The sequence below is a fragment of the Abramis brama genome (genome assembly GCF_963993115.1).
Source record: "Abramis brama genome assembly, chromosome: 3".
Lineage (NCBI taxonomy): Eukaryota > Metazoa > Chordata > Actinopteri > Cypriniformes > Leuciscidae > Abramis > Abramis brama.
The window spans coordinates 11,123,689-11,150,099 of NC_139965.1; the positions used below are offsets into that span (position 1 = coordinate 11,123,689).

The 26,411-nt window shown below is 37.9% G+C and overlaps 6 protein-coding genes across 6 annotated transcripts in view; 5 read left to right on the forward strand and 1 right to left on the reverse strand.

The window, feature by feature from the left end:
• Nucleotides 1-2,452: 2,452 nt before the first annotated feature.
• Nucleotides 2,453-3,073, forward strand: LOC311080216 (histone H1-like; the record flags this gene model as incomplete). Its single annotated transcript, XM_084110012.1, has 1 exon — nucleotides 2,453-3,073. The coding sequence occupies exon 1, from the start codon at nucleotides 2,459-2,461 to the stop codon at nucleotides 3,071-3,073; it is 615 nt and encodes a 204-aa protein (XP_083966138.1). The 5' UTR covers nucleotides 2,453-2,458.
• An 848-nt stretch (nucleotides 3,074-3,921) lies between these two features.
• On the forward strand, nucleotides 3,922-4,458 carry LOC311080217 (histone H2A-like). Its single transcript, XM_084110013.1, has one exon. The coding sequence runs from the start codon at nucleotides 3,925-3,927 to the stop codon at nucleotides 4,309-4,311; it is 387 nt and encodes a 128-aa protein (XP_083966139.1). The 5' UTR covers nucleotides 3,922-3,924; the 3' UTR covers nucleotides 4,312-4,458.
• Nucleotides 4,459-6,398: 1,940 nt separating this feature from the next.
• LOC311080175 (histone H3.2) lies at nucleotides 6,399-6,822 on the forward strand (the record flags this gene model as incomplete). The annotated part of the gene is made up of 1 exon (XM_084109969.1): nucleotides 6,399-6,822. Exon 1 carries the CDS (start codon nucleotides 6,412-6,414, stop codon nucleotides 6,820-6,822), a length of 411 nt encoding a protein of 136 aa, XP_083966095.1. The 5' UTR covers nucleotides 6,399-6,411.
• A 796-nt stretch (nucleotides 6,823-7,618) lies between these two features.
• Nucleotides 7,619-8,103, forward strand: LOC311080214 (histone H4). Its single transcript, XM_084110010.1, has one exon. It carries the CDS (start codon nucleotides 7,629-7,631, stop codon nucleotides 7,938-7,940), a length of 312 nt encoding a protein of 103 aa, XP_083966136.1. The 5' UTR covers nucleotides 7,619-7,628; the 3' UTR covers nucleotides 7,941-8,103.
• Nucleotides 8,104-8,179: 76 nt separating this feature from the next.
• Nucleotides 8,180-26,411, reverse strand: part of LOC311080154 (uncharacterized protein) — a 32,153-nt gene continuing 13,921 nt past the window's right edge. Inside the window, exon 2 of the mRNA XM_084109933.1 lies at nucleotides 8,180-8,823. Coding sequence (XP_083966059.1) covers nucleotides 8,415-8,823 — 409 coding nt within the window. The 3' untranslated portion in view covers nucleotides 8,180-8,414. The remainder of the gene's footprint in view (nucleotides 8,824-26,411) is intronic.
• On the forward strand, nucleotides 12,786-26,410 carry LOC311080152 (Fc receptor-like protein 5; the record flags this gene model as incomplete). The annotated part of the gene is made up of 8 exons (XM_084109930.1): nucleotides 12,786-12,828; nucleotides 19,738-19,776; nucleotides 20,171-20,404; nucleotides 21,228-21,512; nucleotides 23,234-23,500; nucleotides 24,899-25,183; nucleotides 25,696-25,971; nucleotides 26,070-26,410. The coding sequence occupies exons 1-8, from the start codon at nucleotides 12,798-12,800 to the stop codon at nucleotides 26,408-26,410; spliced, it is 1,758 nt and encodes a 585-aa protein (XP_083966056.1). The 5' UTR covers nucleotides 12,786-12,797.

The window sequence follows — 26,411 nt, forward strand, 5'->3', positions numbered from 1 at the left end:
ATATAATAATACAGCACAAATGAGTTTCCTTCTATCCATGTAACTGTTCTTGACTGCTGTTTAGTTTGCTGAAGCACATTTTATCAGTAACCTGGAGATAACCATAGACTAGAAGGTGTGTTCTTAATATGTTGTGCATAATTGCCTCTCGATTTGGAAATGTCAAACATGGCAGCTTTGATACTTGATCTAAGAGCCATAATTTTCAAACCATCCGGTGCTTCTGCTTTTTAACCCTTAAATATTAAGGTTATTTTTGTTCGAACCTCTATTATGCTCTAAAATGTAGTATAAATAATGATGTGTCTTTAAGAGACTGTCAGTTTAACTGGTGTGTTCAGTAATTCAGTTAAACCATTGCATCATATTTTGAAAACATTTTAAACTGTAGGGGAGACCGGGGACAGTTGCAACACTTTTTGCATTTCTCTCAATTACTCAGAGACTATTTGGACTAGACCAACCAAATTTGTATATATTAAACTTGCATCTGTCTGCTAATTACCCATACCATTTAAAGATGATTATATATGACATATCGTTCACAGTATTTATTTGAATGGAAGAAGTCAGATGTTGCAACTGACCCCGACCCCGGGGATAGTTGCAACACAACCCAGGGACGGTTGCAACACGTTAAAAATACCTTAAATTTCATTAATTAACTTAAGCTTTTTGTCTCAATGAGCAAAGAATTCTGAAAATATTAACTGTTTTAGGCCTACTATAATATTATAGTATTATTTATTTCAATAATATTATTGTAGCCTATTATTTATTTATTTAGTCATATTTATCAAATAACAGTTATTGAGTTTTGTTTGTTCATGTGTAGAACATAGGCCTACACAGATTCAGTGTGCAGGTGTTACAGATGCTATTCAATCTCTGCATATTTCAGTGTCAGACAGGAAGAATTGAACAATTTACAATGAAACAAACTTTTATTAAACATGCAATTTATAACTTGTTGCAACCGTCCCCAAACCCTATCAGCCATGACAGAAAATCATATTCCTGCTAGACACACTGACTTTGACACATGCTAACCATGTCACTTAGAAGTCAACAAAACAATAATTCAAACTAAGTAAGTTTTGATTAATTCATACAAAATTTCAGGACAGTACAAAAATATATCTCATGAAAAAATTTACTTTCATACCTCAAAAACAAGTTTTGTTCAATAAATGCAGCAGCATTTGTTGAATATGTCTACTGTCTTCTTGGTGTGGGGAGGGTCTAACTGTGCATGTGCAGTATGAGTGTCATCACTCTAGCTTGTTTCTGATTGGAGAAAAATGACATGTTGCAACCATCCCCTGTTGCAACTGTCCCCGGTCTCCCCTAATTTTGCCTTTTTGGTGCAATATCAGAGTCTGTAAACAGTTCCTGTGACCAATGCACTGCATGCACATCATTTTATTTGCCGTAAATTATTAAACAAGAACCTCAAACCCACTCAGAATGAAACCATGCTTGTATATTGCAACCAGTCAGATAATGAATTCACAAAGTATGAATAATAACCTACAGTCATGCAGTTTTAGCAGTGTGCAATTTCTTTAAGAAAACATGGCTGATATGGCAAACATCCTTATAACAACTTGTCTTTGTAGTTCTGTTGTAATCATATAATAATTTAAATTGATTAAAAAAAAATGTGCTTCAGTAATTGAGAAAATTAGTTCTAATCACACCATCCAATTACCAAATTTTAATTCTTGTGTTTTTATTAAGGCTTACTTACACACTGAGTTATTAATTTCATGAGTTATTCAGCTGACAAGTTTAGTTTAGTACCGAGTCCTTCATCAACGCGTGTCTGTGCTCATTATTGACCTGTAGAATGCACGGAATTTGAGAATTCGTTCTGGTATTCTAAAGCCATAAAGCATCGAGATATGTAAGGAACAATAGTAACTGCAGATAAACTTCAGACATGAGAGTCACACACACAGACAGGTGTGAGTGTGTGCTTCAAGCTTCACAAAACAACCTCTGAATGAAACACTATCTAAGTCCCTCAGCGATCTTTCTAAAGTTAAAGCATTGTCAAAGTGCTAGTTCAAAACCAGGATGACACACTGCATCGTTTACCACTGTTAATACACAAAATTACATGAAATACACACACAGCCTTGATCATTACCGGTGCACGCTTTGGATTTGATCCAACGATGTTTAAATAAATGTTCACTTGTCGCGTGTTTTAGTCTTCAATTAAAGTTCAATCTCTCTACTCGATGTGTATGTTGTTTTTACTCTACTAAACTCTTTTACAACTCCAGCTTTATTCCAAATATGAAAGGAGAAAACACAAGCAAAGGCGATAGTGGAGGAGCAGACACTGAACAGAGCAGGTTGAGTCTACGCGGTTCTCATGCTGCGGTTAAATGCACTGCGGTTCATTGTCGATCAGTCAGATTGTGTGAGTCCAGATTCACTCAGAGAAATCATGGCAGAAACCGCTCCAGCATCCGCGACCAAAGCGGCCAAGAAGAAATCAGCAGCTAAAAGCAAGAAAGCAGGTCCAGGCGTCCGCGAGCTGATCGTCAAGGCTGTGTCCGCATCTAAAGAGAGGAGCGGTGTGTCCCTCGCCGCCCTGAAGAAAGCGCTCGCTGCCGGTGGATACGATGTGGAGAAGAACAACTCCCGCGTCAAGACCGCCGTCAAGAGTCTCGTTACTAATGACATCCTGGTCCAGACTAAAGGAACCGGCGCCTCGGGCTCCTTCAAACTCAACAAGCAGAAAGCCGAGACCAAGAAGAAACCCGCCAAGAAAGCAGCTCCTAAAGCCAAGAAGCCCGCAGCCAAGAAACCCGCTGCCGCTAAGAAGCCCAAAACTGCAGCAGCAAAGAAGCCCGCCGCTAAGAAATCCCCGAAGAAGGTGAAGAAACCCGCCGCTAAGAAGGCAACGAAGAGCCCCAAGAAGGCCAAGAAACCAGCGACTCCTAAGAAAGCAGCCAAGAGCCCAAAAAAGGCAAAGGCGGCCAAACCCAAAACGGCGAAACCTAAAGCAGCAAAACCTAAAGCCGCCAAGCCTAAAAAAACAGCGGGCAAAAAGAAATAAACTCATTATTTTCCCTTGTTTTTTTATTTTCTCAAAAAAGGCTCTTTTAAGAGCCACCCACTAATTCATAGTGAAGAGTATTATTATTTCATCAGTCATCTAACGTTATTCAATGAAAGTCATTGTTACCGCGACAATACATGGGCCCTTTTATCCCGTTTCACAAACAATGAAGGCTTAAGCCTAGTCCCAGACTAAAATGCATATTTTAGCTGTTTTAACTGAAATCAACTTGCACTAACGTATCTTAAAATAGGTCAGTGCTATTTTTTTTTATTTCAAGATGCAGACCAATAGGCCCAATTTTTTTTTCCCCAAAGGCACGTTTATAAAAGCTAATTATATTTCCTAATTTAACTAAATGTCCTGATCTTGGTTTAATTTGAGACGTTTTATGTTTACATTTACAATTTAAACATTTTGATTAAATCTGTATCTGTTCGTAGACGTTTATGTTCATACCAGTGAACTTTGAAACCGCATTGCTTCAAGAGCGACCTTAATTTATTATGCTTAAAACCAGAGACAGTAAAGTAAAAAAATGGTAATTCAACATGCTTTACAAAGTCATAAATACTAAATAAATAAAAAATATAAAAATAGTGAAAATTAAGAAACTGAAGAAATGAATGACCCCTTAAAAAATTTAAATAAAGAAGTACATTAAAAGTAGCAAACACTATTGAGAATAGTAGAAAGGGGGTTGGGTTTGGAGGGAAGTTCACTGATTGGCTCGATGATGTGTTCAGACACCAGCCAATAGGAGACTAGTGAGCTTTCTTTTAAAAGTCAGAACACAGCTTTCGAAAGTATTATTTTCCTCAATAGAAAAGCAATAACTGCAAACTACAATGAGTGGAAGAGGTAAAACCGGGGGAAAGGCTCGCGCTAAGGCTAAGAGTCGCTCTTCCAGGGCGGGACTGCAGTTCCCCGTCGGCCGTGTTCACAGGCTTCTCCGCAAAGGCAACTATGCCCAGCGCGTCGGTGCCGGAGCTCCGGTGTATTTGGCCGCTGTGCTCGAGTATCTGACCGCTGAGATCCTGGAGTTGGCTGGAAACGCCGCTCGGGACAACAAGAAGACCCGCATCATCCCTCGACACCTGCAGCTGGCGGTGCGCAATGACGAGGAGCTGAACAAGCTTCTGGGTGGCGTGACCATCGCTCAGGGTGGTGTGTTGCCCAACATTCAGGCCGTGCTGCTGCCCAAGAAGACCGAGAAGCCCGCGAAGGCCAAGTAGACTGACCGAAGCTTCTCCTCAAACCAAAGGCTCTTTTAAGAGCCACCCAATTTCTCCAAGAAAGAGTGTTTGCATTCGTCCCATTTTTATTTGATTTTCTATTCAAGTTCGTTTGATAAAACTGTAAAAAAAATAATAAAACAGCAGAAGAATGCCCATACATTAATTCTTCTTGTACTATATACAATGCTAGAAACTATACAACAACCATATATGGTTTCCTTAAGAAATGTATCTCTATAAATATACAACGCATTGTTGTATATTTACAGAGATACATTTCTGAAGGAAACCAAAGCTCTAGTGTCTGAGATTCCATTCATAAATCAGTTTATTTTCAATGACGTTATTTTTTTAATTCTTTAAAATCTTACTAGAAATGCATGTCCCAAGAGAATGTTAATGTTATTGTTATCCGGTCTCGCTACACTATTCGTAAGGATTTAATGAATGTATTATGAAAGTGCATAGTTTTATTGGCATGGCTAAACACATTTAAACTGATATTGATATTACAAAGAAATGAAACACACCGTGGTTAAGGAAATGTATTTATCTCAGTTTTTACTATTAGTGCCACAAGTCCAACTCTACACTTTCAATAGTATTTTAAAATCAATCACGGGTTTTGCTGTACAAATGTATACTTGATTTCGCCTATTCTATTTTAATGTACAAAGAGAAACAAATGATATTCGGGCGGGAACCACAAACTCGTGTCTCTTCTTTGAAAACAGGAGGCGTACAGCCATTGGCCAACTGTCATTTACAGACGCCTGACAATAACCAATCAAATGCCTCTGAAGCAAAGCCATCCAATGAGCGCATGGCAGCCCTGGGCTTAAATACGCGCTGAGTTATAGCAAAGAGTATAGAAGTACCAAGAGGCGAAACTCAATAGAACGTTCCATTGCAACAAACTCACCCATGCGCAGAGCTGCAGCTCCGCCATCTTGGACTGAACGCAACACAGCTGTCATAGAATTGAACGATACCGGTTCAAATTCAAAAGCGGTTAAATGAACTAAAAAGTAGTTTCTAGTTTTTAATATCTCTAGAGCAGACATCCCATGTCTCCCGGAAGATCCGGGAGTCTCCCGCATATTGATAGCGGCTCCCTGATGCCCACAAATTAGCTAAAATCACCCGGAATCTAAAGCGAGCGAGCAAGAGCGCGCAGCTCCAAACCGTGTAACGTTAGAGCACACGGCAGGAAGGGTGAGGGAGCGAAATATCAACATATCAACCTAAAATGTGGAACACAACTTGTTCAGATGTTTTGCTTTCATTTTCTTGCAGTTCTAGAGTAAAATATATTTTGTAATATATATATTTTATATAAAATATAAATAATTATATTTTAAATTTGTACATTTTAATAAACTCAAACTTATATAACTTTTTTCTGTTTCACTTTCATAATTTATTTCACTTCAACAATAATCTGACAAATTAAAACAAGACCAACCATAGGTCTAAATTCCAAAGCATTCCTGAATTACAACCATTAAGTTTGGATAGTGATTTTCATGTTTATGCGAAAAAAAGTTAAAGGGTTAATTTAGTGATAACAATGAATTAATAAAGCGGTCATTTGCCAGGTTAGGTGTTCATATATCTCTGAAAGTATGCGATTTAAAAAGCCAATTTCGAGTCTTGACAATTTCGACCAAATACATAACATTAGCAAACTGTTACTGCGGTTATGGGATAGCTTACATTAACGTTACAGCACCTGTTATCGTTGACGTTAGCTCACTTTAAAGTTAATAAAAACCTTTTCTACTTTACCTCTCTGGATCTTTGGGGAATCTATGAAATGCTAGTTGATTGGTTGTACACTGGTAGTTGATGGCAGAACACTGTTTTCTTTGTTTCCAATTATTTCCAGACATAATGTTAATGCTGTACAGTAGTTGTGCTAACGGTAAAGCCGTTGGTTCAGTCCAAAATGGCGGCCGCGCTACCGAAGCGCCACCTAGTGGCTGTTGTCAAAACTGCAACGGAGTTTCGCCTCTTGTTACTTCTATACTCTTTGGTTATAGTGAACTATTCATTTGTTCGTCTTGTTCACAGTAATAATTGATCTCCTGAGAAACAATGGCGAGAACTAAGCAGACCGCTCGTAAGTCCACCGGAGGTAAAGCCCCGAGGAAGCAGCTGGCCACTAAAGCCGCCCGTAAGAGCGCACCCGCTACCGGTGGTGTTAAGAAGCCTCATCGCTACAGGCCCGGTACCGTGGCGCTGAGAGAGATTCGCCGTTACCAGAAATCCACTGAACTGCTGATTCGCAAACTGCCCTTCCAGCGCCTGGTGAGAGAAATCGCTCAAGATTTCAAGACGGATCTGCGCTTCCAGAGCTCGGCTGTAATGGCCCTGCAGGAGGCGAGCGAGGCTTATTTGGTGGGTCTGTTTGAAGACACCAACTTGTGCGCCATCCACGCCAAGAGAGTCACCATCATGCCCAAAGACATCCAGCTGGCCCGCCGCATCCGCGGAGAGCGCGCTTAAATCCACAGCAGAAACAGTCATACAAACACAAAGGCTCTTTTAAGAGCCACCTCAATGTCTCAAAAAAGGGCAAAAAAAAACAAACATTTATTTGTATGTGTAACTAATGACAGCTGCACACTGTTCTTAAGTTCAAGGTCACATTAAGTAGCTTTATTAAAAATAAACTATATTTCCATAAATAGTATGCGTAAGGTAATGTCACAGTGCTTGCTTGTTCCTTGAAGTGATTTTTTAAAAGCTTTCCTTGGAAGGACAACTGGATTTAATTGGTGTAGGAGAGGCTTCTCACTGGGTGGAGTGTGTGAGATCCAGCTCCTCCTCTCTGAATGTAATTTAATGGTTGAAGATAGATGGTCAAACCAATCCTAACACCCACCCACAATTCCTCCACCCATTATTTCCACAGAGGATTACATTATTTACGGCAGCTGGCATCCTTTGAGTTGCATTACTGCCACCTTTCGGTTTTATTTACCCTTTGTTTTCATTCATACTAAATCCACCTATCTAATCCAGTCATTCTCAGAAAACCAAATATCCATTTCCTACCCTCCACAACCCACCCATAACTCTATCCCTCCACCCATTATATCCACAGAGGTGGAGCTGAACTACGTCAAACTCGACGTCCAGAGAGGTGGAGCTCCATGTCATTTGGTGAACACCAGTTGGAGAGTAGCGTGTCGAGTGACGTTTAATAGAACCACCCATGAACTTGGTTTCAACTAGGTCCGCTAGCCGACTATAAACCTCTGTTCTCCAGCGGCAGTTCTGTATTCTGTTTGTGAATTGAATTCGCAGTCATGTCTGGAAGAGGAAAAGGTGGGAAAGGACTCGGGAAAGGAGGCGCTAAGCGTCACCGAAAGGTTCTTCGCGATAATATCCAGGGAATCACTAAACCCGCTATTCGTCGTCTTGCTCGACGTGGCGGCGTCAAGCGTATTTCTGGCCTGATCTATGAAGAGACTCGCGGTGTGTTGAAGGTATTTCTGGAGAACGTCATTCGTGATGCTGTGACTTACACTGAACACGCCAAGAGAAAGACCGTCACCGCCATGGATGTTGTGTACGCGCTGAAGCGACAGGGACGCACTCTGTACGGGTTCGGGGGTTAAGAGATCCACGAAGAAGACAAACCCAACGGCTCTTTTAAGAGCCACCCACATTCACATACAAAGAACAAGTTTTCAAGTAGTTAAAAACTATTAAGTGGAGTTTAATGCGATTATGAAGTATTTTCTTTTGTGTTCACATTCAGTAACAAAATCGTTATTAACATTCCCCACTGGTCATTATATGGCACTTACATGTTAATATCTGTCTTTTTGTAATATTAATTGTTTTTTTTATTTCAAATTTATTAAACTGAAATAATCAATACTGTACTTTCAATATTTAATACTGCAGTGCAGTAACACGATGTAATGGGGGATGGTAGTAGGACATGAGGCGATGGGCGGGATTAACATTTAAAGCCTGTGATTGGTTGTCTTGCAAGTCAAGGAACTTGTAATGTAGCCAATGAAATCATTATATGGGTTGGTCCAGGAAAACTAGCAATCAGAGAAGGCCGTAGTTCCCTTTGGATATTAGCATAGAGCAGCGCATAAAGCCCGCCTGCAGTGATTCAGCTTTATTGTTCTTTGAGTTTCTCTGACTGAATCATCATGCCTGAACCAGCGAAGTCCGCACCCAAGAAGGGCTCGAAGAAGGCCGTCACTAAAACCGCCGGCAAGGGCGGAAAGAAGCGCAGAAAGTCCAGGAAGGAGAGCTACGCGATCTACGTGTACAAAGTCCTGAAGCAGGTTCATCCCGACACCGGGATCTCCTCCAAGGCGATGGGAATCATGAACTCTTTCGTCAACGACATCTTCGAGCGCATCGCCGGTGAAGCGTCTCGTCTCGCTCACTACAACAAGCGCTCCACCATCACATCGAGAGAGATCCAGACCGCCGTGCGTCTGCTGCTGCCCGGAGAGCTGGCCAAACACGCCGTGTCTGAGGGCACAAAGGCTGTGACCAAATACACCAGCTCCAAGTAGAGGAGTCAGCTCAACACACACGCACACAAAGGCTCTTTTAAGAGCCACACATATTCCCTTTTAAAGAGTTTCAGTTTATTTGCGCTCTTTCTGGTACAATAGTCCTAAGAACAAACAAGGCTTGTTTTTTTTGCTGAAAACTCAATCCAGTTCAGTTTATCTGAAATTAGTTTTTCATAAATGGAAAAATTTTATAATAGACTAAATGAAACATCTTGTAGTTAGTTTAGAACATTAAGTTATGTATTTTGTGATAAATGTAAACATAAGATTTCTGCACAAATCTAAAGCACCTTGCTGTATAGAATACAATGGCACAGGATTATCCATAAATTGGCATTTATAAAATAAAATAAAATAAAAATTAGATAAATTGATTCTTTTCAAACTGTTCATAGATGATCATAATTTGCTTTAACTGAGATTAATAACCGAAAAGTGACAACAGATGTAGGCAGCTGCTCACAAATGTTTCAAAAATTGTCACTGCTTGATTGGTTTTGTCTTATTAAAAATATTCCATCTGAAATGAGCATGATAAACAAAGGGTTCTGAAATTAAGGCAATTTTAGTTATATCACACATTTCATACACATTGTTAATTCAAAGAGCTTTAAATGAAAAAAAAAAAGAACAATCAAGATAATCACACCAGATGCATAACAAATAAAAATATCATGCAGAAGAAATAAAAATAACAATAAAAGCAGAAAATAAAAATGCTTACTAAATTCAGGATGTTCCTATCTGAATTGAAGAGTTTCAGGTTGTGATTTTACACTAGCAACACCAGCTGTGTCTCTTCACCCCTAATGGAGCACTTGAACGTATATATACCTGCTTTTCATGCGTCAAGTGTATTTGACACCATCCCATGACTTAGAGACCTGCTGTTTCATCTGAATGCACAACCAAAATGATAACTCTCCAATGCTCTAAATCTTCCCCACTAATAGCCTATCATTCGGGACGTCCCTATCTGAATGGAAGAGTCTGTGAGCTTCAGTTTGTGATTTTACACTATAGCAACACTGGATTTCCAGTGTCTCTTCACCCCAAACGGAGTGTGAAAAACACCTGCTTTACACAAGTGCATATTCACACCATCCACGACTTAGAATCATGGTGTCTCTTCACTCACGTCTGATTACTGTTAATGTTCCATCAGAACTTTTAAATATTAAAGAACGATCATAAATACGTAATTCCAGACCTGGTTTACAACCTGGAGAGGTTAAAAAGAGACTGGTCAGTGATGATGCTGCCTCTCCGTTTCCTCATTCTGGAAGTATACAAGTTCTGAATGGTGAACCAATGATCCTGTCAGCCGTCCTGATTGTTTGCCGAGTTTGGTAGCTGAACCTACCAGACAGGACCTGAGGGGCATAGGACAGACTCAATGACAGTTAAACTTCCTCAGATGTCGCATGAAGTAAAACCTCTGCTATAGAGCTTTTTGTAGAAATGTGTCCCACTTCAGGTCCATGGGAGACTTTGGTGCCTATATCTGGACAGTAACAATGTCGGCCCAGATCTGTCCCACATCTGAATCCACATGTACCATATGTGGGCCGGATCTGGGCCGACACTATGCTCCTGTCTGGGTAGCGACCTAAAGGACTCCACAGATGCCATTGTGCATTCCTGTGGTTCCTCCTAAAGTCCACTCTCATGTCCATTGTTTTGAGTGTGTTCAGCTTCAGGCTGTCATGACCAGACAACCAGCTGTTAACCTCCGGTCTACTCATCGCTGTCATGATAGAACGAGGTTTTGAGCAGCTTGACGCACACGTGTTGTGTGACTGATCTTAACCTCTGTTAACTGTAAACCACACTGAGGCCAGCGAACACCAGTCAACCAGTTTGGTCTGGTTTTAGAGGCGGTGTTTTAGCAGGTCTCTTTTCACTTCACACATCCTCAAACTGTTCTCACAGCTCTTCTGTTTTTAAATGTTTTCTTCACAGGATCACACATGTGTAGATCTAGTTGTAAAATGGACATCATTTTTGCATATAACTCTTCAGTTTAAAACTTGGATACTGAGAATGTTTAACAGTTTAATCAGTAACTGCATCCTCCTACATTTGGACGTGTCCATATTCGGAAACCTTTCATGTTCTGAAGTTTCTTAAGAACTGGTAAAATAATAATCACTGTGGGGCATCGATGAGAATGCACAAAACTCCTTTTAGTTGCTTTTATTTGATGGCTCAACATGTGGTTCAAGGTGTGTGGTTAACTTGATGCACGCACACAGTCCACGTATCAAACCCCAGTCAAGGCCATCACTGCCCTTAGGCCTCAACTACCATTCAAATGGCTTCCACCATGTCCATGTGCTCAAAGAGGAAGTGGGGTGACAGATATTTAAAGGAAGTAGGGTGACAGATATATAACAGTCAGTATCCCCCTCTACTGGCTCAGTTCCTTCAGAACAAGTGCATCAAATATAATCAATGTTGAAAATATTAAAATTCATACATACTTTCCATCGGTATACTGCTTACGGTGGCTGCCCCAAATTAAATTTGAAGAATTAATAAGAGGTATGTTTAATTAAAGGGTTTGGTTGCCAGACAAGTCCAAATTTGAATAGGCATATAATATAGGTTACAAAAAGGTTTTCAGATCAAAGAGTGTTATTTAAGAAAACAAAATAAACAGTACCAGAGAGATTGCTGCTTAAGTTCAGTTCATACTTTCATTTGATTTCATAAAACAGACAAAAAAACAAAAAAACTTGATTTACAATATGTCTCAACAACACAAACGTTTAAATTCTTTTTTAAACATTTTAAAATGTTTAAATTTTAAAATGTTAAAACTCAGTTTTTCGTGTTAAAAATCAACAAAAAGAAGGGGAAAAAAACAAGAAGCGATTGGTGTGTGTGTGTGTGTGTGTGTGTGTGTGTGCACTGCGTGAAACAGCCACACCCGGTCAACACACACAGAGATTCCAGCAACAACAAAAAAGGAATATAGACATTCAAATGCTGTGATAGACCTAGTCTACATACAAAAAAAAGATAAAAGAACTAGGTTTTGTGTGAAAAGTAGAAGGTCCCGGCTTTGTAATGATAAAGCAAGGCAAGCAAGTTAAAGATAATTCTGTATTTATAGCATAAAAAAAGCATTACAGCCATATGTCAGGGCTATTTCACACATCATGCATCAGTGGTGCACGAGCTGCAGTGCAAGTTACATTCACAGTGCACGATCAACACAAGTTCTACACAAATCCAATTCTAACTTAAATATATTTTAAATACCATAAATAACTAGCACCATAAGTCATTTCTCTTTAGTACATGGATATTTATTTTGATAAGTACTACCAATTATTATAAAATGGTTATTCAGAGTGGGCCATTGAGAATTATTATAAACTTGATAATCATTCAATTTAAATAAAAAGGGTAACTGTTATCTGAATTCACTTGCATGTATATATGGTAAACAGATGAGTATGGAGTTCAAAGTAGCAGGTTTGCACTTAGCTTTAGACAGAACTTTGCACAGTTCTTTGTTGCAGGAGCTGACTGGTGTGTGGTGCAGACGAGAGACTGGCAGGAGACAAAGCGACAAATACACATCACATTCATTCACAAGCTAAAGGTGATTCATGACTCCAAATTCAGGTGACAGTGCAAGAAAAACAAAAAAAGAGTGATTTATAAATTCCATTCACCCTGTTCAATATTGAAGCACTACATCAACACATTATTTGATGTTGTAACAATGTAATATGTTAGAACATTTTAAATATTAATATCTCTAGTAAAATAGGTCTTCTCTCTCTCTCTCTCTCTCTCTCTCTCTCTCTCTCTCTCTCTGTCTCTCTCTCTCTCCCCCCTCCCTCTTCCTTGAAGTATGAAGTGACTGTTAAATAAAGGAAGCATCTGGTTTTGAACACACATCATTGTGGCAGTATGGGGTCGAGTGAACTGTCCCTCATCCTCTGTGAGTATTTGATTGTATCTTGTATTTATATTTACATTGATTCATTAGATGTTGCATTTTCGCATGAGTTGTTTCGTGGACCCCCTTTGACCCCACTTTGAGAACCCCTGGTCTAAAAAGAGCAACTGCTAGAACAGAGAAGGAAATATAGCTTATATTCTACAATAGTTGTGAGCATCAGCAGGATGCATTTAAGTGCTTATAGAAGTTTTTATCCATTTCTGGAATATTTCAATATTGAATCCCTAACAGTGTTCCTGAATAATTTGTAAGGGATTCAGATGTTTGGGTAGGGTTGGAAGACTATGCAAAAAAACAGTGAACATTAATGTTCAGGAAAGTACTATGGTGCCGTTCTGTAATGATATGAGATGCCACTCGCTCACTGAGCGCAGAATTCTGGAGGAAATGTTAGTTTGTGAACTGGTGCTGTTCAAGCATCAATGTGTTGAACTAATGTGAGCAGCCACTGTTAGCCAATGAAGAGAGATATAAAGAGGTGTGGTGTGGCACTTTAACCAGTGTGCTGCTGTGTTCTGTATCATTTGTAGAGGTTTGATTGCATACTTAACAATAAAGATGCTGATTGCACAGTTCTTTTGCGGTTATATAAACTGTTGGTCTGTTCCCGGCTGGATTATGGGAGCATAGTTTATAGCTCTGCTAGAAAATCATATTTGCAATTTCCAGATACTGCTCACCATCAAGGATAGAGACTTGCCTATAGGAGCTTTCAGGACCTCTCCAGTTCAAAGTCTATACACAGAAGCAAATAAACCATCTCTTCACACTTGAAATTATCCCTTCAATATTTAACTTTATTTTAAGATTGCATCAACATAATCCAGCGTACAAGTCAATATTCTATACCCTTAATGTCTACATCTGTATGATGCCAGAGTTATCTCAGACCCTTTGGAATATGAATAAGACCTCATATAGTAAACTTAGACATAAATCTTGACAAGCCAGATTCACTTCTGTCCAGTTCCTCCATGGAGTTTGAAATAGTTATGCAACAATTTGGAATTGTCCTGTAATAAGAAGGCTGAAACTTATCCACACATTTATCATCAGCATTTCTAACCTTCAGGTGCTCTTCGTTTCTTCCCGGTCAAAAGTGACCGGACACCTAAAAATGAAACTTTCTCCATCCCAGTAAAACCAATGCAATTTATTTTTGTTCAATAATATTTTTTTCTTTTTTCTTTTGTATTTTGAGAGGATTTGATGGTACTTATTAATATGTATGCAATATTTATGGTTAATTTTTGCCATTGAAAATAATACTTTTTTTTTCTAATTTTCTAAAATATTTCTTCAATTATTGCAGTATTTCAGATTAATATAGAGACTGGGCCTTTTAAATATATATATATATATATTTTTTTTTTTTTTTTTTTTTTTTTTGAAGTCAGATTGTTGATAAAAAAATTTGATTGTCCACTTGTTGATAAAAATTAAATAAAACGTTATTGCATGGGTTTACCACTAGATGCCTGTTTAGCTCTCTATGGAGAGGCTTGTGAATTCTCTAGTTGTTTTTGGACTAAATTACTTACTTTTAAGATGAGGATTTGAATGTATTTTTTAGAAATTCTCAAATAAAACTTTTTGTCAAGGTTTATACTTTTTTTTTTTAAAACAAATTAATGTGAAGTATACACGTTTTTGCATTATTACTACAGTCAAACAGTTCCAATAAATATATATATATATATATATATATATATATATATATATATATTTATTGGAACTGTATATAATATAGATGGAAAGATGGAAAGAAAACGCATGAACTGTGTTAAAGCCGCTGTGTGCCTTCACTATTACAATAACACTGAGCTTGGATTCTCATGAATATGTTCATTTCAACTTCTCCGACAAATAATGGCCTATATGTCAGTTTCAAGGGTTTTTTATTTGTATATTTTAACTTTTCTTTTTTTATATATATTCATTATATATATATATATTCAATTATAATGAATATATATATATATATATATATATATATATATATATATATATATATATATATATATATTCATTATAATTATTAATTATGTTATGTTTTTCAATTATAATGAATATATATATATATATATATATATATATATATATATTCATTATAATTATTAATTATGTTATGTTTTTCACTATTGATGTTTTAGAGTGTCACCCCTTCATTGAAGAGCACCTGAAGCATGAAAAAGCCTTTTTCCACATTATAATCCTATCTATACTGATGGGTCAAAGATTGACTATAACGTATCTGTAGCAGCAGAAAATGGCCACCAACAGTATTTCATTCGTAGACCTAAGTTCCAATTTTACAGAAGCAGGAGCTCAGCAGAACCGTATATCAAGTTTGTAATAAATATCTGTTTTACACTCTGTTAGCGATTTTACAGTTAAAGACCCAAGGACCAGATATGATTAATTAAGACCAGGAATTAGAAGTGCAGTCAATTTAAGACAAGAGTCAGAATTATAATAAATTGAAGAACATTTTTACTGAAGATAGTTTGCAGTTTCATCAGGGCAGAATTCAGCTTCAAGACTCACAAGGAGTTTGTAGGCCGCCTGGCTTACAGTTACAAAGATCAAAGCAGTTATACCCTTCACCAAGGTCTGAACTATGTCCTTACTTCAGGTTGAATGATTCTGATTGGCTAAGAAATAGATAAATATAGTAAATTTCCACACATGGACTGATAGGCAGAAGCACATCTCCATAGTGTGTACGGCTGCCACCAGGACCCTAGCCGTTTCTCAATGTCAAGGAAGGATCCTCGGAAGCCAGAATTTCGAGGATGCTACGTCATCGACATCCGTCGAAGGACTGTTCCAATGTCGAGGATCCTTGGAATTTCAAACAAGGACTGAGTCCTTCGTTCGAAAAATATCCCATATACAGGAAAGGATGCATATGTGTAGCCTTCGCGCTCTCAAATCACCCACAATCCTATGCGCGCAGCTTTGCTATCTTGTTCAAAAAATTCAAAATGTCGGACGTTAACGGAGTCGGAGCGTTAACGGGGCAATATGCTTTCAAATGTAAGTATATTTACGTTACCAAACATTTGTTTTAAAAAATAATTACATCCATTATGTTATAGGTCAAACTGACCCGCACTGTTTAAACACACTTGACAGTCAAAGAATATGATTAAAAAGGAGTTTATTGATTTAAAAACGATTATATTGATTATATTGAGTGAACAGAACTGCATCCATAGCAACGCTCTGTTTTTCATTTTCACTGACATAATGACGCAATGACGTGCACTTGCTAGCCTGTTCCAGAGCCATTGAAAAACGTGTTCTCCGAATGCTAAAGAGGAGCCTCGCCTAGCCTCTGAAGGAAGTGACTTGGAAGGACCAGTCCTGCCAAGGAAGTATCCTTGACATTGAGAAACACCTCCTGAGTTAGGTACGAGTGGCCCTCCGAGGTCACAAGACTTTGTGTGGTGTAGGCGCCAGTATGTCGAAGAAAACAAGTCAGTCAATCTCCAATAATGCCACTTGTTCCTTAACCTGTAACCAAGAATACTAACACACACACAAACACACACACACACACACACATGTCTGGTTTACTATCTTTGTGGGGACTCTCCATAGACTTAATGGTTTTTATACTGTACAAACTGTATATTCTATCTCCTTACACTAACCCTACCCCTAAACCTACCCATCACAGAAAACTTTCTGCATTTTTACATTTCCAAAAAAACTCATTCTGTATGATTTATAAGCTTGTTTACCCATGGGGACCTCGTACCTCCACTGTGACACGAGTCCCCATGAGTCTGTGTACATTCAGGTTGAAGTCCCCACCGGGATAGAAAAACATGAACACACATACACACACACACACACACACACAGCGTCTTCAAGGTTTGGATTTGGTCAGTGTACTGTCCTCCAATTGGTGTTCTTAACCAAAATTAGACAGCCAGTCAAACTCCCGTCATGAAAAACATAAGAGTCAGGATATAGCTTCTTAGCTCCTTTTAAAGGGGTGGTATAATGCCCTTTTCACATGATGTAAAATAAATCTCTGATGTCCCCAGAGTGTGTGTGTGTGTGTGTGTGTGTGTGTGTGTGTGTGTGTGAAGTTTTAGCGCAAAACACCGCACAAATATTTTTACATATGCATGTTAAAGTTGTCACTTTTTGAGGGTTAGCAAAAAACGCACCGTTTTGTGTGTTTCCCTTTAAAGGCACAATATGTAGCTTTTTTGCTTTAAAAATAGCAAAAATCTCTATATCTATGTTATATATTTTTTTTAGTTGTGTACTTACATTATCCCGACTGTTTCCAACAACTTTCAAACCAGGAGAAATTTTAATTTAATTCGAAGACACGTCCCGTTTCTTTATTTCCGTTTTGTCGCAGTCAATGGCTTCATATCCGTGTTGTCCCTGGTTTACGCTTGTACTGCCATGGTAACCAGAGCTATGAACCAGAGCCCTCTGATAGTAACCAAGACGACAGACGTGGACCACTGTAGTTCGCAATGTCTATCTGCACGCTGTTGTTGTTTCGTTCAAACATTATGGACCATGGCAAGCAGACTTTGGAAAAGGAGAACTAAAACGAGAATCAATATCAGCGCAGTGTTTTCGAGATGCCGAGAGCGCCCATATATAAACGAGAGCTCCACGTCCGAGACTTCGACCGCTCCTACATGTACTTTATTAAACAGGTGAGCACATTTACATAAAACTAATCAATGTTTTATAGTTCAACAATGATAAAATGTCAGAATATGATCTGTATGTTATTCTAATGTTGATCTAGCTTACTGCTAACGTTAGTCTCATACAGACAAACTAACACATACATTTCAACACATTCAAATGCAGTTTAGTGTGCTAGTGTAATGTTAGACCAAGTGAAACAGCGCTGCGTTACCTCACAAGTTTAATTTGTCTAATAAACTGACCTGTGAGTAGTAATTCTGCGTGTAGTTCGGTAGAATGAAATGTCCATATTCCTTTTATATCCGCGGGACTCGCGTCGCGTGTGGAGCTGATAGCTGTCTCTTAGCAATCCCGAACTGCTTCATATCACAGTCATGATAAAAACATAGATGTATTCAGTCATCCATAAACATTATTAGATCGGTCGGCTTGACGTTGACGACAAGATCCATAATTCTTAGCAAATGTTGCGTCAACAAACTACGCCTTTGTTATTGTAAATAGGTTAGCGACCCCTAGTGGCGAAAAAATCCCATATTGTACGTTTAAATGCAAATATGCTGCTGCTCCCAGCTCAGGGGCTGGAGGTTCAAGAGTGTTAGCAGCTCCGATTACCTCACGCAGCAACACACTAAAATGACAGAAACTGTTCTGACTTTTATGTTTAAACGGAGTCAGACAAATATGGAGAGACTCAAGAAGTTGTTGTACAACATGTAGAATGCAACAGGACATCTCTGAATGGTTAGTTGATGAATTTATGTTGCTGATGTGGAGTATCTTCAATTAGCATATTCTGTCATGATAATCTATAAATCGCTCATATAGGAACTGTTGTGAGATGCACACAGAGTGACTTTCTATTGCATGTGAAAAGACGGATGCTACAGTTTGAGCTGAATCACAAATGTGCTCGACTACAACAACTCTTCCTCTTCTCAACATGGACTGCATATTCCCGGGGGCGGGGTTTATGTAAATTTTAGGGTTGGTGATGTCACTAACCCGGGAGGAATGTCGTGTAGTCCCTCCCAGCAGTTTGTTGTAGTCCTTAAAAAGCAATTTCTTTAAAAGCAAATATCTCCCTTTGCTTTGAACTTTGAGCGTTGTAACTTAGCAGATGTTGTTTATGCTCAAACAGCAACATTACACACTAACTAAAGTTAGAAAAGTGAAATCATAATCAACCACCCCTTTAATAGAGTCTCTTGTTGAGCATGTAGACATGAACAAAGGAGTTAAACTGAAAATAAGCACAAAAAATACACTAAGGTGAAATCATCTCTTCTTTTACAAATACTAACAAAGCTTAATTACCTTGGAATAATAACAAAGATTTATATATGATTTATATATATAGCCTATATTTATATATTTTTATATTTATTTATATATTTTTTATATAGATTTATATGTATTTTAAATCAACATGAAATTGGCACCTATTATTAGAAATACTATAACACAGAAAATATAAACCACTTACAGGCAGTTCTTGCTAAGGAGAAAAATAAACATAACAGAGCATTATTGCAGCTGGAACGATCTTCACCGTGTGCTTTTCACAGTTTGCAAACTCTGCACAGACTTTTACGATATGGACTTGAGAGTATTGCCACAACGTTGTAAGTAACCATTTCTTAATTATGACAAAAAAATAAATTAAGTAAAAATCATTAAATAATCATACTACCATTATAAGAAAATAGCCCAGAAAATATTATGAAATATTATGAAACAAAACAATGCAGTTCAGGACCCCTTTAAAACTAACTTCCTGATTCAGCGTGCAATACCATATTTGACCGCTAGAGGTCCTAATTACTCTAACATTGACAAAACCCATATGGGCAGAACAGTCGGGCTCTAACTATAAACAATCTTCCCAAAACACCCAGATGTCATGTTCTTTCTCTCAGTGAGAGGAAACTTTAATATAACACAGTAAGGTACACAGTAAAGTAACTTAGAAATGCTTAGGCTACTTAAACTATTGGTTCCAATGACCTTTGTGACCTATCATGGTGAGCTAGAAGAACAGATATACCTTTTAACACGTTGAAGACCTTTCTCCAACAAAACAAGTCCTTGTTTCATTTCTGGAAGCCGTTCATATGTGCAGTTCTTCAACAGCTGTTCATATGTGTTATTTTTCATTGTTTTAATAATAAATGCTTAATTTCTGTGTTTGTTTAGTCCTGATGCTGTTATTCGGGCACTCTGGACACACTCAAGGTAAAAAAAATCCTTCATATTATCAAATCTCTGTTTAAGACCAATAACTTTTTTTCAAAAAGCTAATTCAATGCACCGATATTATATGCCAACCAATGCAGACTATCACCAGATTACAGAATGTAATTTTTTAAACATTCCACGACACAGCAAATGGAAACTGAACATACTGAAATTAGCAACGACCAATGTCAACAGGGGTAACACTGATCCGTGGAAACCTGACAAACGTCTGTTGCCATTGGTCGGTGTCTGTCTGTGCAGTTTGAATTAGTCCTGAATGACCAAAGATTAATACTGACTTCTGTCGGTCTACAAAAAACAACCAAACACAACAGATTACATTGCTTGATTTTTAATCTAGCAATATTTACTCATATGTTTATTAATACAGGAAAACCTGTAGTGAAGGTGAAGCCAGATCAGCGTGTGTTCAGAGGAGAGAGAGTCACTCTCACATGTGACATACAGGGAGGAGGAGACATTCAGTGGAGATACAGCTGGATTAAAGACGGTTCAGTCATACCACACACTGAGAGAGTCATCGACATCACATCTGCTTCTGATGGTGGGCAATACAGCTGTGAAGCAAAGAGCATCAGTGATGCTGTTACACTGACTGTATCAGGTGAGTCTTCATATTCAACTGTTTAATGCTTATTTAAAAACTGTATTTGTGTTTGTTTGTTTTTCTGTATCAGCCACATCTGTTATTATAAGAGGATGAAGCATATATTGCTATAATGAAGCAATTCACGTTTAGTCATTATTCTGTTTAAATGCAGAACTGAATAAGAGGTTTCTTTATAGTCAGATAGCGTGCAGTTTTCAGTGATTTTGATACTTATGGTTCCCGGTCTCTTAAAATTCATAAAATTTGTGATATTAAATTAATTGTCAGCTAATATCTACCTTGGATAAATTAGGCATCTTCCACTGATGCTTCAGACTGTGATGTCAAATGTTAATGCTGTTCAATTATACATATATGTGACCCTGGACCATAAAACCAGTCGCAAGTCGCACGGGTATATTTCTGGCAATAGCCAACAATACATTGACATTGTATTGTTGAATGCAGCACAATTGCAAACATAAATGGAGAACTTTAAAGGCGATTTTCTCAATGTTTCAATTTTTTTTGATTCCAGATTCCAGAATTTCAAACAGTTGTATCTCGGCCAAATATTGACATATCATAACAATCATACCATACATCAATTGAAAGCACATTTTTTCAGCTTTCAGATGATGTGTAAATCTCAGTTTCAAAAAATGTACTCTTGTGACCACCTGGTTTTGTGGTCCAGGGTCACATATGAGCAACTAAATTTTTTACTAAGAAAACAAATACATTTTCTGTCCCAAAAACAACAAATTTAATTAGTATTTTATTGGCAAAACTTCATTAACTCACATATTCAGTTCAGAATGTTTTCTTTTGCTCTCAGGTTTACCCACATCTACAGTGACTGTGACACCAGACAGTCGTGTATTCACTGGAGAAACAGTCAATCTGAAGTGTGTGATAAACTCTGATCACAGTGACTGGAGATATGAGTGGTATAAAGACAGGGTAAAGTTACAGACGTCTGATTATCGTTACACTGTAAACAGAGACACTCTCACTATCAGAGGAGCTACTGAGTCTGATCAGGGTTGGTACTGGTGTAGAGGACAGAGAGATGGAAGACCAAACTCATCAACATCAAGATCTCTTTATCTCTCTGTGAAGGGTGAGTTGAACATCATTGTCCTCCTAAACTCATTTTGCTCATTTACTCATTTACCACTATGCTACTTGACAGTGCACATTTTACTACACTTAGTTCCCTAAGTGGAGAAGTGACTATTAAGATAACAGTCCACAGTTAAAGGGTTGAATGAATGAATGAATGAATGAATGAATGAATGAATGAGGCATTTATATAGCGCTTTCATATATACTTTTATATCAACAAAACCCCACAACACTTTAGAAAACTGCTAGATATATTGTAAGCAAAACCATGATCAACTCAGAATAATACAAAGTTAAGGCTGCAGTAAACTCACCTCTGTATTAATTTCCTGCATAAGCTCATCCAATTTCTCTTCAATGCTTCTTTGAAGACTTGAAGATTGTGACAAAGCGTTGTGTGTAGCGATCCACAGCACCATAAAAAAGTACTCTGCAGTCTGCAGATCTGTGGCGACTATCCTGATAAACTTTGAAAACACCTACAACACAGGCAAAAAAAGAAAAGAAAAAAAGGCATGGGACAGTGTGGACATTTGTCAATGCACGGTCAGGCCTACAGGCCAATTCTAAAGCCAAACCTAAACAGAATGTGTTTTTTCATGGTGGAAAAAGGGATATGATCCCTTTATTGCTAAAATCGGGTCAAAGACAGAAAATGCTTTTTCCACAATAAGAAAACTTTATTTCATTTAATGTGAAAAGTACATTATATATCAATATGGGGGTCTTCACAATTCTTATCCAAGAATAAAAAGCCAAATACATGACAAGCCTAAGCTTTGACAATTCCTTATTAAAAAAAATATTTTATAAGTCTAACTATCGAGATTTTAAATAACTAGAGGTGGAACTGTTTTTACACCACGTACAAACCACTGAAATCGGTTGATAAATGTAAACGTTATTTTTGTTTTTATCCAGAAAAATTGCAGCTCATTTGTTTACTTGCATTTGTTAACAGCGCAATCTTGCCCTCAGCAGGGCGTCTATGTATATTTATTATGTCGATGGTGGCGACAAACAAGGTACAAACCAAAACCGGAACCAAACACAGGAAGTGAACACAGAAACAAGGGGAACTTCAAATTCATTTAAAAGTCAGTCTGTAGTCATAAAAGTCCATACAGAACTTGTTTAATTTCAAACCCATTTTGGGTTAATTTTATTCCAGCGATGGAGTAATTTTACTCAAAAATTTAGGTTAAAAAGCATTTAACCAAGTATGCTGGGTCAAAACAACCCAGCAATGGGTTCGTCCCTTTTTAACACAACGCTGGGTTGCCAAAATAACCCAAATTGGGTTACAACAGTTTATTATTTAACTGTATATGCTACATTGTCACATGACCTCATCACTTTGCATGTTTAAGTCAGTAATATTTTTACACTCTTAAATTATGTAAGATTTGTAAATGTTGTACAAGCTGCAATTCTGTGTCACGCAAATAGAAAATAACATACATGTATTATAGACTCAGTTTACATGTATGACACACTTTACCCAGTCTTTCAGTTTATACAAAGTTTATCAGTATAGTCTATCAATAATTACAAACAATTTTGATGTAATCAATACAAACTTCCAACAAACTAGATCTTTCATTTTTAATACAGTGTTTGTCTCATAAGGAGGTTTTGAGTTCATAAACACTAACATTGATCATGAGACTGTGATGCTGTTTTAATCAATATTTACTCATATGTGTATTAATACAGGAAAACCTGTAGTGAAGGTGAAGCCAGATCAGCCTGTGTTCAGTGGAGAGAGAGTCACTCTCACATGTGACATACGGGGAGGAGGAGACATTCAGTGGAGATACAGCTGGATTAGAGATGGAGACACTGTCTATCCAATTACAACACCAACAACAGCAGAGTTCAGTTTCACAGCTGATGTGTCTCGCAGTGGTGAATACAGTTGTAGAGGAGAGAGATCAGGCTCACACACAGACTTCAGTGATGCTGTTACACTGACTGTATCAGGTGAGTCTTCATATTCACATCTGTTTAATGATCATTTAAAATCCATATTTCAACACTTATGATCTTCTGTATCAGCCACATCTGTTCTTATAAGCAATTCACTTTTAGTCATGATTGTCTTCAGATGTCTTGTGTGTGTTGCACATTTTTATCAGGATATTTTTTAAAACATCATGTAAATTGTGACTTTCCAGTGTTATTGGCGTCTCCATCTTTGAGATTTACTTTAGTCACTGTCGCTATGGTTACAGGAGATATTTACTGATATAGAAGATGAGTTTTGTGCTGAAGTCAGAGAGAATGACGTGACTCACAGATAATGATGTTAAATGAGTTCATGAAGTCTTCAGATAGTCTGATGAAGTTGATTCAGTGGATTTGGGGTTCCTTTCTGAAACAATATCAAAGATGTGGGAACGGAAGGCTTTCACTTTCATTGTTATCCTCAATTTACTTTTAAGACAAAACTTAATTTACATGTAGAGCTGGAAGACGATAGGGCTGCAGGATATTGAAGAAAAAATGTGATATGCGATAACTCATTAAATAATGCAATATTCGATATGTGATACGATAATGCTTAAAGTGAGTAAAATAAACTTAAATTATCTTTTTAAACTTATATAACCTTCATATGTGTTTCACATTATTTTTGTGACAAGAAAACATCCCTTCAACTTGTGAAAGTGAACATCAGTGTTTTACTGTAGCGTAAGAAGTGTTATTTTAACATCAGTGTAAACCACGGGGTTCAGGGTTTCAGGTTATCCTACATTAGGTTTATTAAAGTCCGCGTGAACCGGAAGTTGCAAACGTCTTTTCTCCAGTGCTGTGACGTATTTCCCAGTGAAAAGGAATATTGAACAGAGGGCAGGGTTTTACTCTAGCGCTCCTCCTCTCCATCTCTCGCTCATAACAGACTAACGGTTTGAGGGGAGTGGTTAAGCGTTTCCCAAACCAAGCCGTCAAACCTACATCATCAGAGAAGGAACGCCATTCCAGACCGGAAGTAACTTTTCAGACTTTGATTAAAGATTACACAAGACTAGTAATATGCACTAACAAATTAAATAGGGTCAATTTTGATTTCAGTTGGACTTTAAACAACAGAAACTGAATAATCAATTGTAAAAATAAAACACTGCTTAGTTTTCACTGTGTGAATGAATTAAATACTGATTCTTATTAAAGCTACAAAAGTTATTCAGCCAAGAGCAGTGAGTGATTTTCTCTTTGTCTTTTGTTCATGACCCCAGTTATTGCAAGCCGTTGCGATATGCATGTAAAACTTCATCATTGAGATCTTCAACATCCTCAAAACATTTACAAAATGTAATTCTGTTACTTTGCACTGAAAGAGATGTTCGAGTCAGTTTGTGTTTCTGTCTTTCTTCTCAGATTTACCCACATCTCTAGTGACTGTGACACCAGACAGATCTGTATTCACTGGAGAAACAGTCAATCTGAAGTGTGAGATAAACTCTGATCACAGTTACTGGAGATATGAGTGGTATAAAGACAGTGTAAAATTACAGACGTCTGATTATCGTTACACTGTAAACAGAGACACTCTCACTATCAGAGGAGCTACTGAATCTGATCAGGGTCAGTACTGGTGTAAAGGACAGAGAGATGGAAGACCAAACTCATCCACATCAAGATCTCTTTATCTCTCAGTGAAGGGTGAGTTGAACATCATTGTCCTCTTAAACTCTCTCACATGATCATCATCACACAACCAATTGAGAGTCTTTCACTGCCAGATGTTTAATTTACACTGAAAATAAATACAGTTTGTCTTTTGAGTGTTTAATTGTATTCAGTTCTCTCTGCTGTTGTGTTCAAAACCATTTCAATGAGCAAAACAATGAAACTGAATGCAGAGGTCTGAAAATACATTTTAAAGATGCAGTATTTTTAACTTTAACATAGCAAGAGTCCAGATAAAACAAAGAAACACGACAGATAAAGACACATCTGAACACAGACATGATAATTATGCACAAACAACCTGTCGAACAACCAACCTCTACAATATTAAATGCTCTGATACTTGTTCCATGTGCATCAAAATTAAGTCATCTTTTTTTTCTGGGCGAAGACTCAGAATCATGCCAGAATTATTTTTTCTGATGAAGACAAATGCTCATTTATTTGAGTCTTGAGGATCTGAATCTGTTGTTGTTCTCCTGCAGATCTAAAGCCGAAGCCTGAACTCACATCAGATCCTGCAGGAGCTGCACTGACTGGAAACACAGTGACTTTGACCTGTCGCATGGATCCGTCCACTGGAAACTGGGACTCTTACTGGTACAAACACACACTGAACCCTGAGACAGAGAAGACAGAAACAAACTACAGCCTGAAGATTGATTCAGCGTCTGATGGAGGCCAGTACTGGTGTAGAGCTGGAAGAGGGAAACCAGTCTATTACACACAATACAGTGATGCACTGTGGGTAAATGTCACAGGTGAGAGAGACTGTAGTGTGTGATGCAACAAATACAGATCAGAGACAATATCTACACAACTTCTGAAACTATAAATGCAATAATCTGTGTTTGTACAGTGAGTCCTAAAGCTGTGCTGACGGTACGACCTGATGAACGAGTGTTTAGAGGAGAAACAGTCACTCTCAGATGTGATATAAAGTGGGGAGGAGACGCTGAGTGGACATACAGATGGGAAATAGAGGGAACCAACAACCAATATAAAAACACTGTCAGCCGAACTTCAACACAAGAGTTGAACATCAGCAGTGTTGATCTCTCTCACCGCGGTAAATACACCTGTACAGGACAGATACACACTCAAAGCTGTCAGCGCAGTGATGCTGTTACACTGACTGTCTCAGGTGAGTGTGTGTTTGTTGTGATCAGCTTCTCCATCAGTTTCTCTACGGCTCTGTAAC

What these genes read in the sequence shown, in the direction of transcription:
- LOC311080217 (XM_084110013.1), top strand. Translation starts at nt 3,925, where the DNA reads ATGAGTGGAAGAGGTAAAACCGGGGGAAAGGCTCGCGCTAAGGCTAAG.
- LOC311080214 (XM_084110010.1), top strand. Translation starts at nt 7,629, where the DNA reads ATGTCTGGAAGAGGAAAAGGTGGGAAAGGACTCGGGAAAGGAGGCGCT.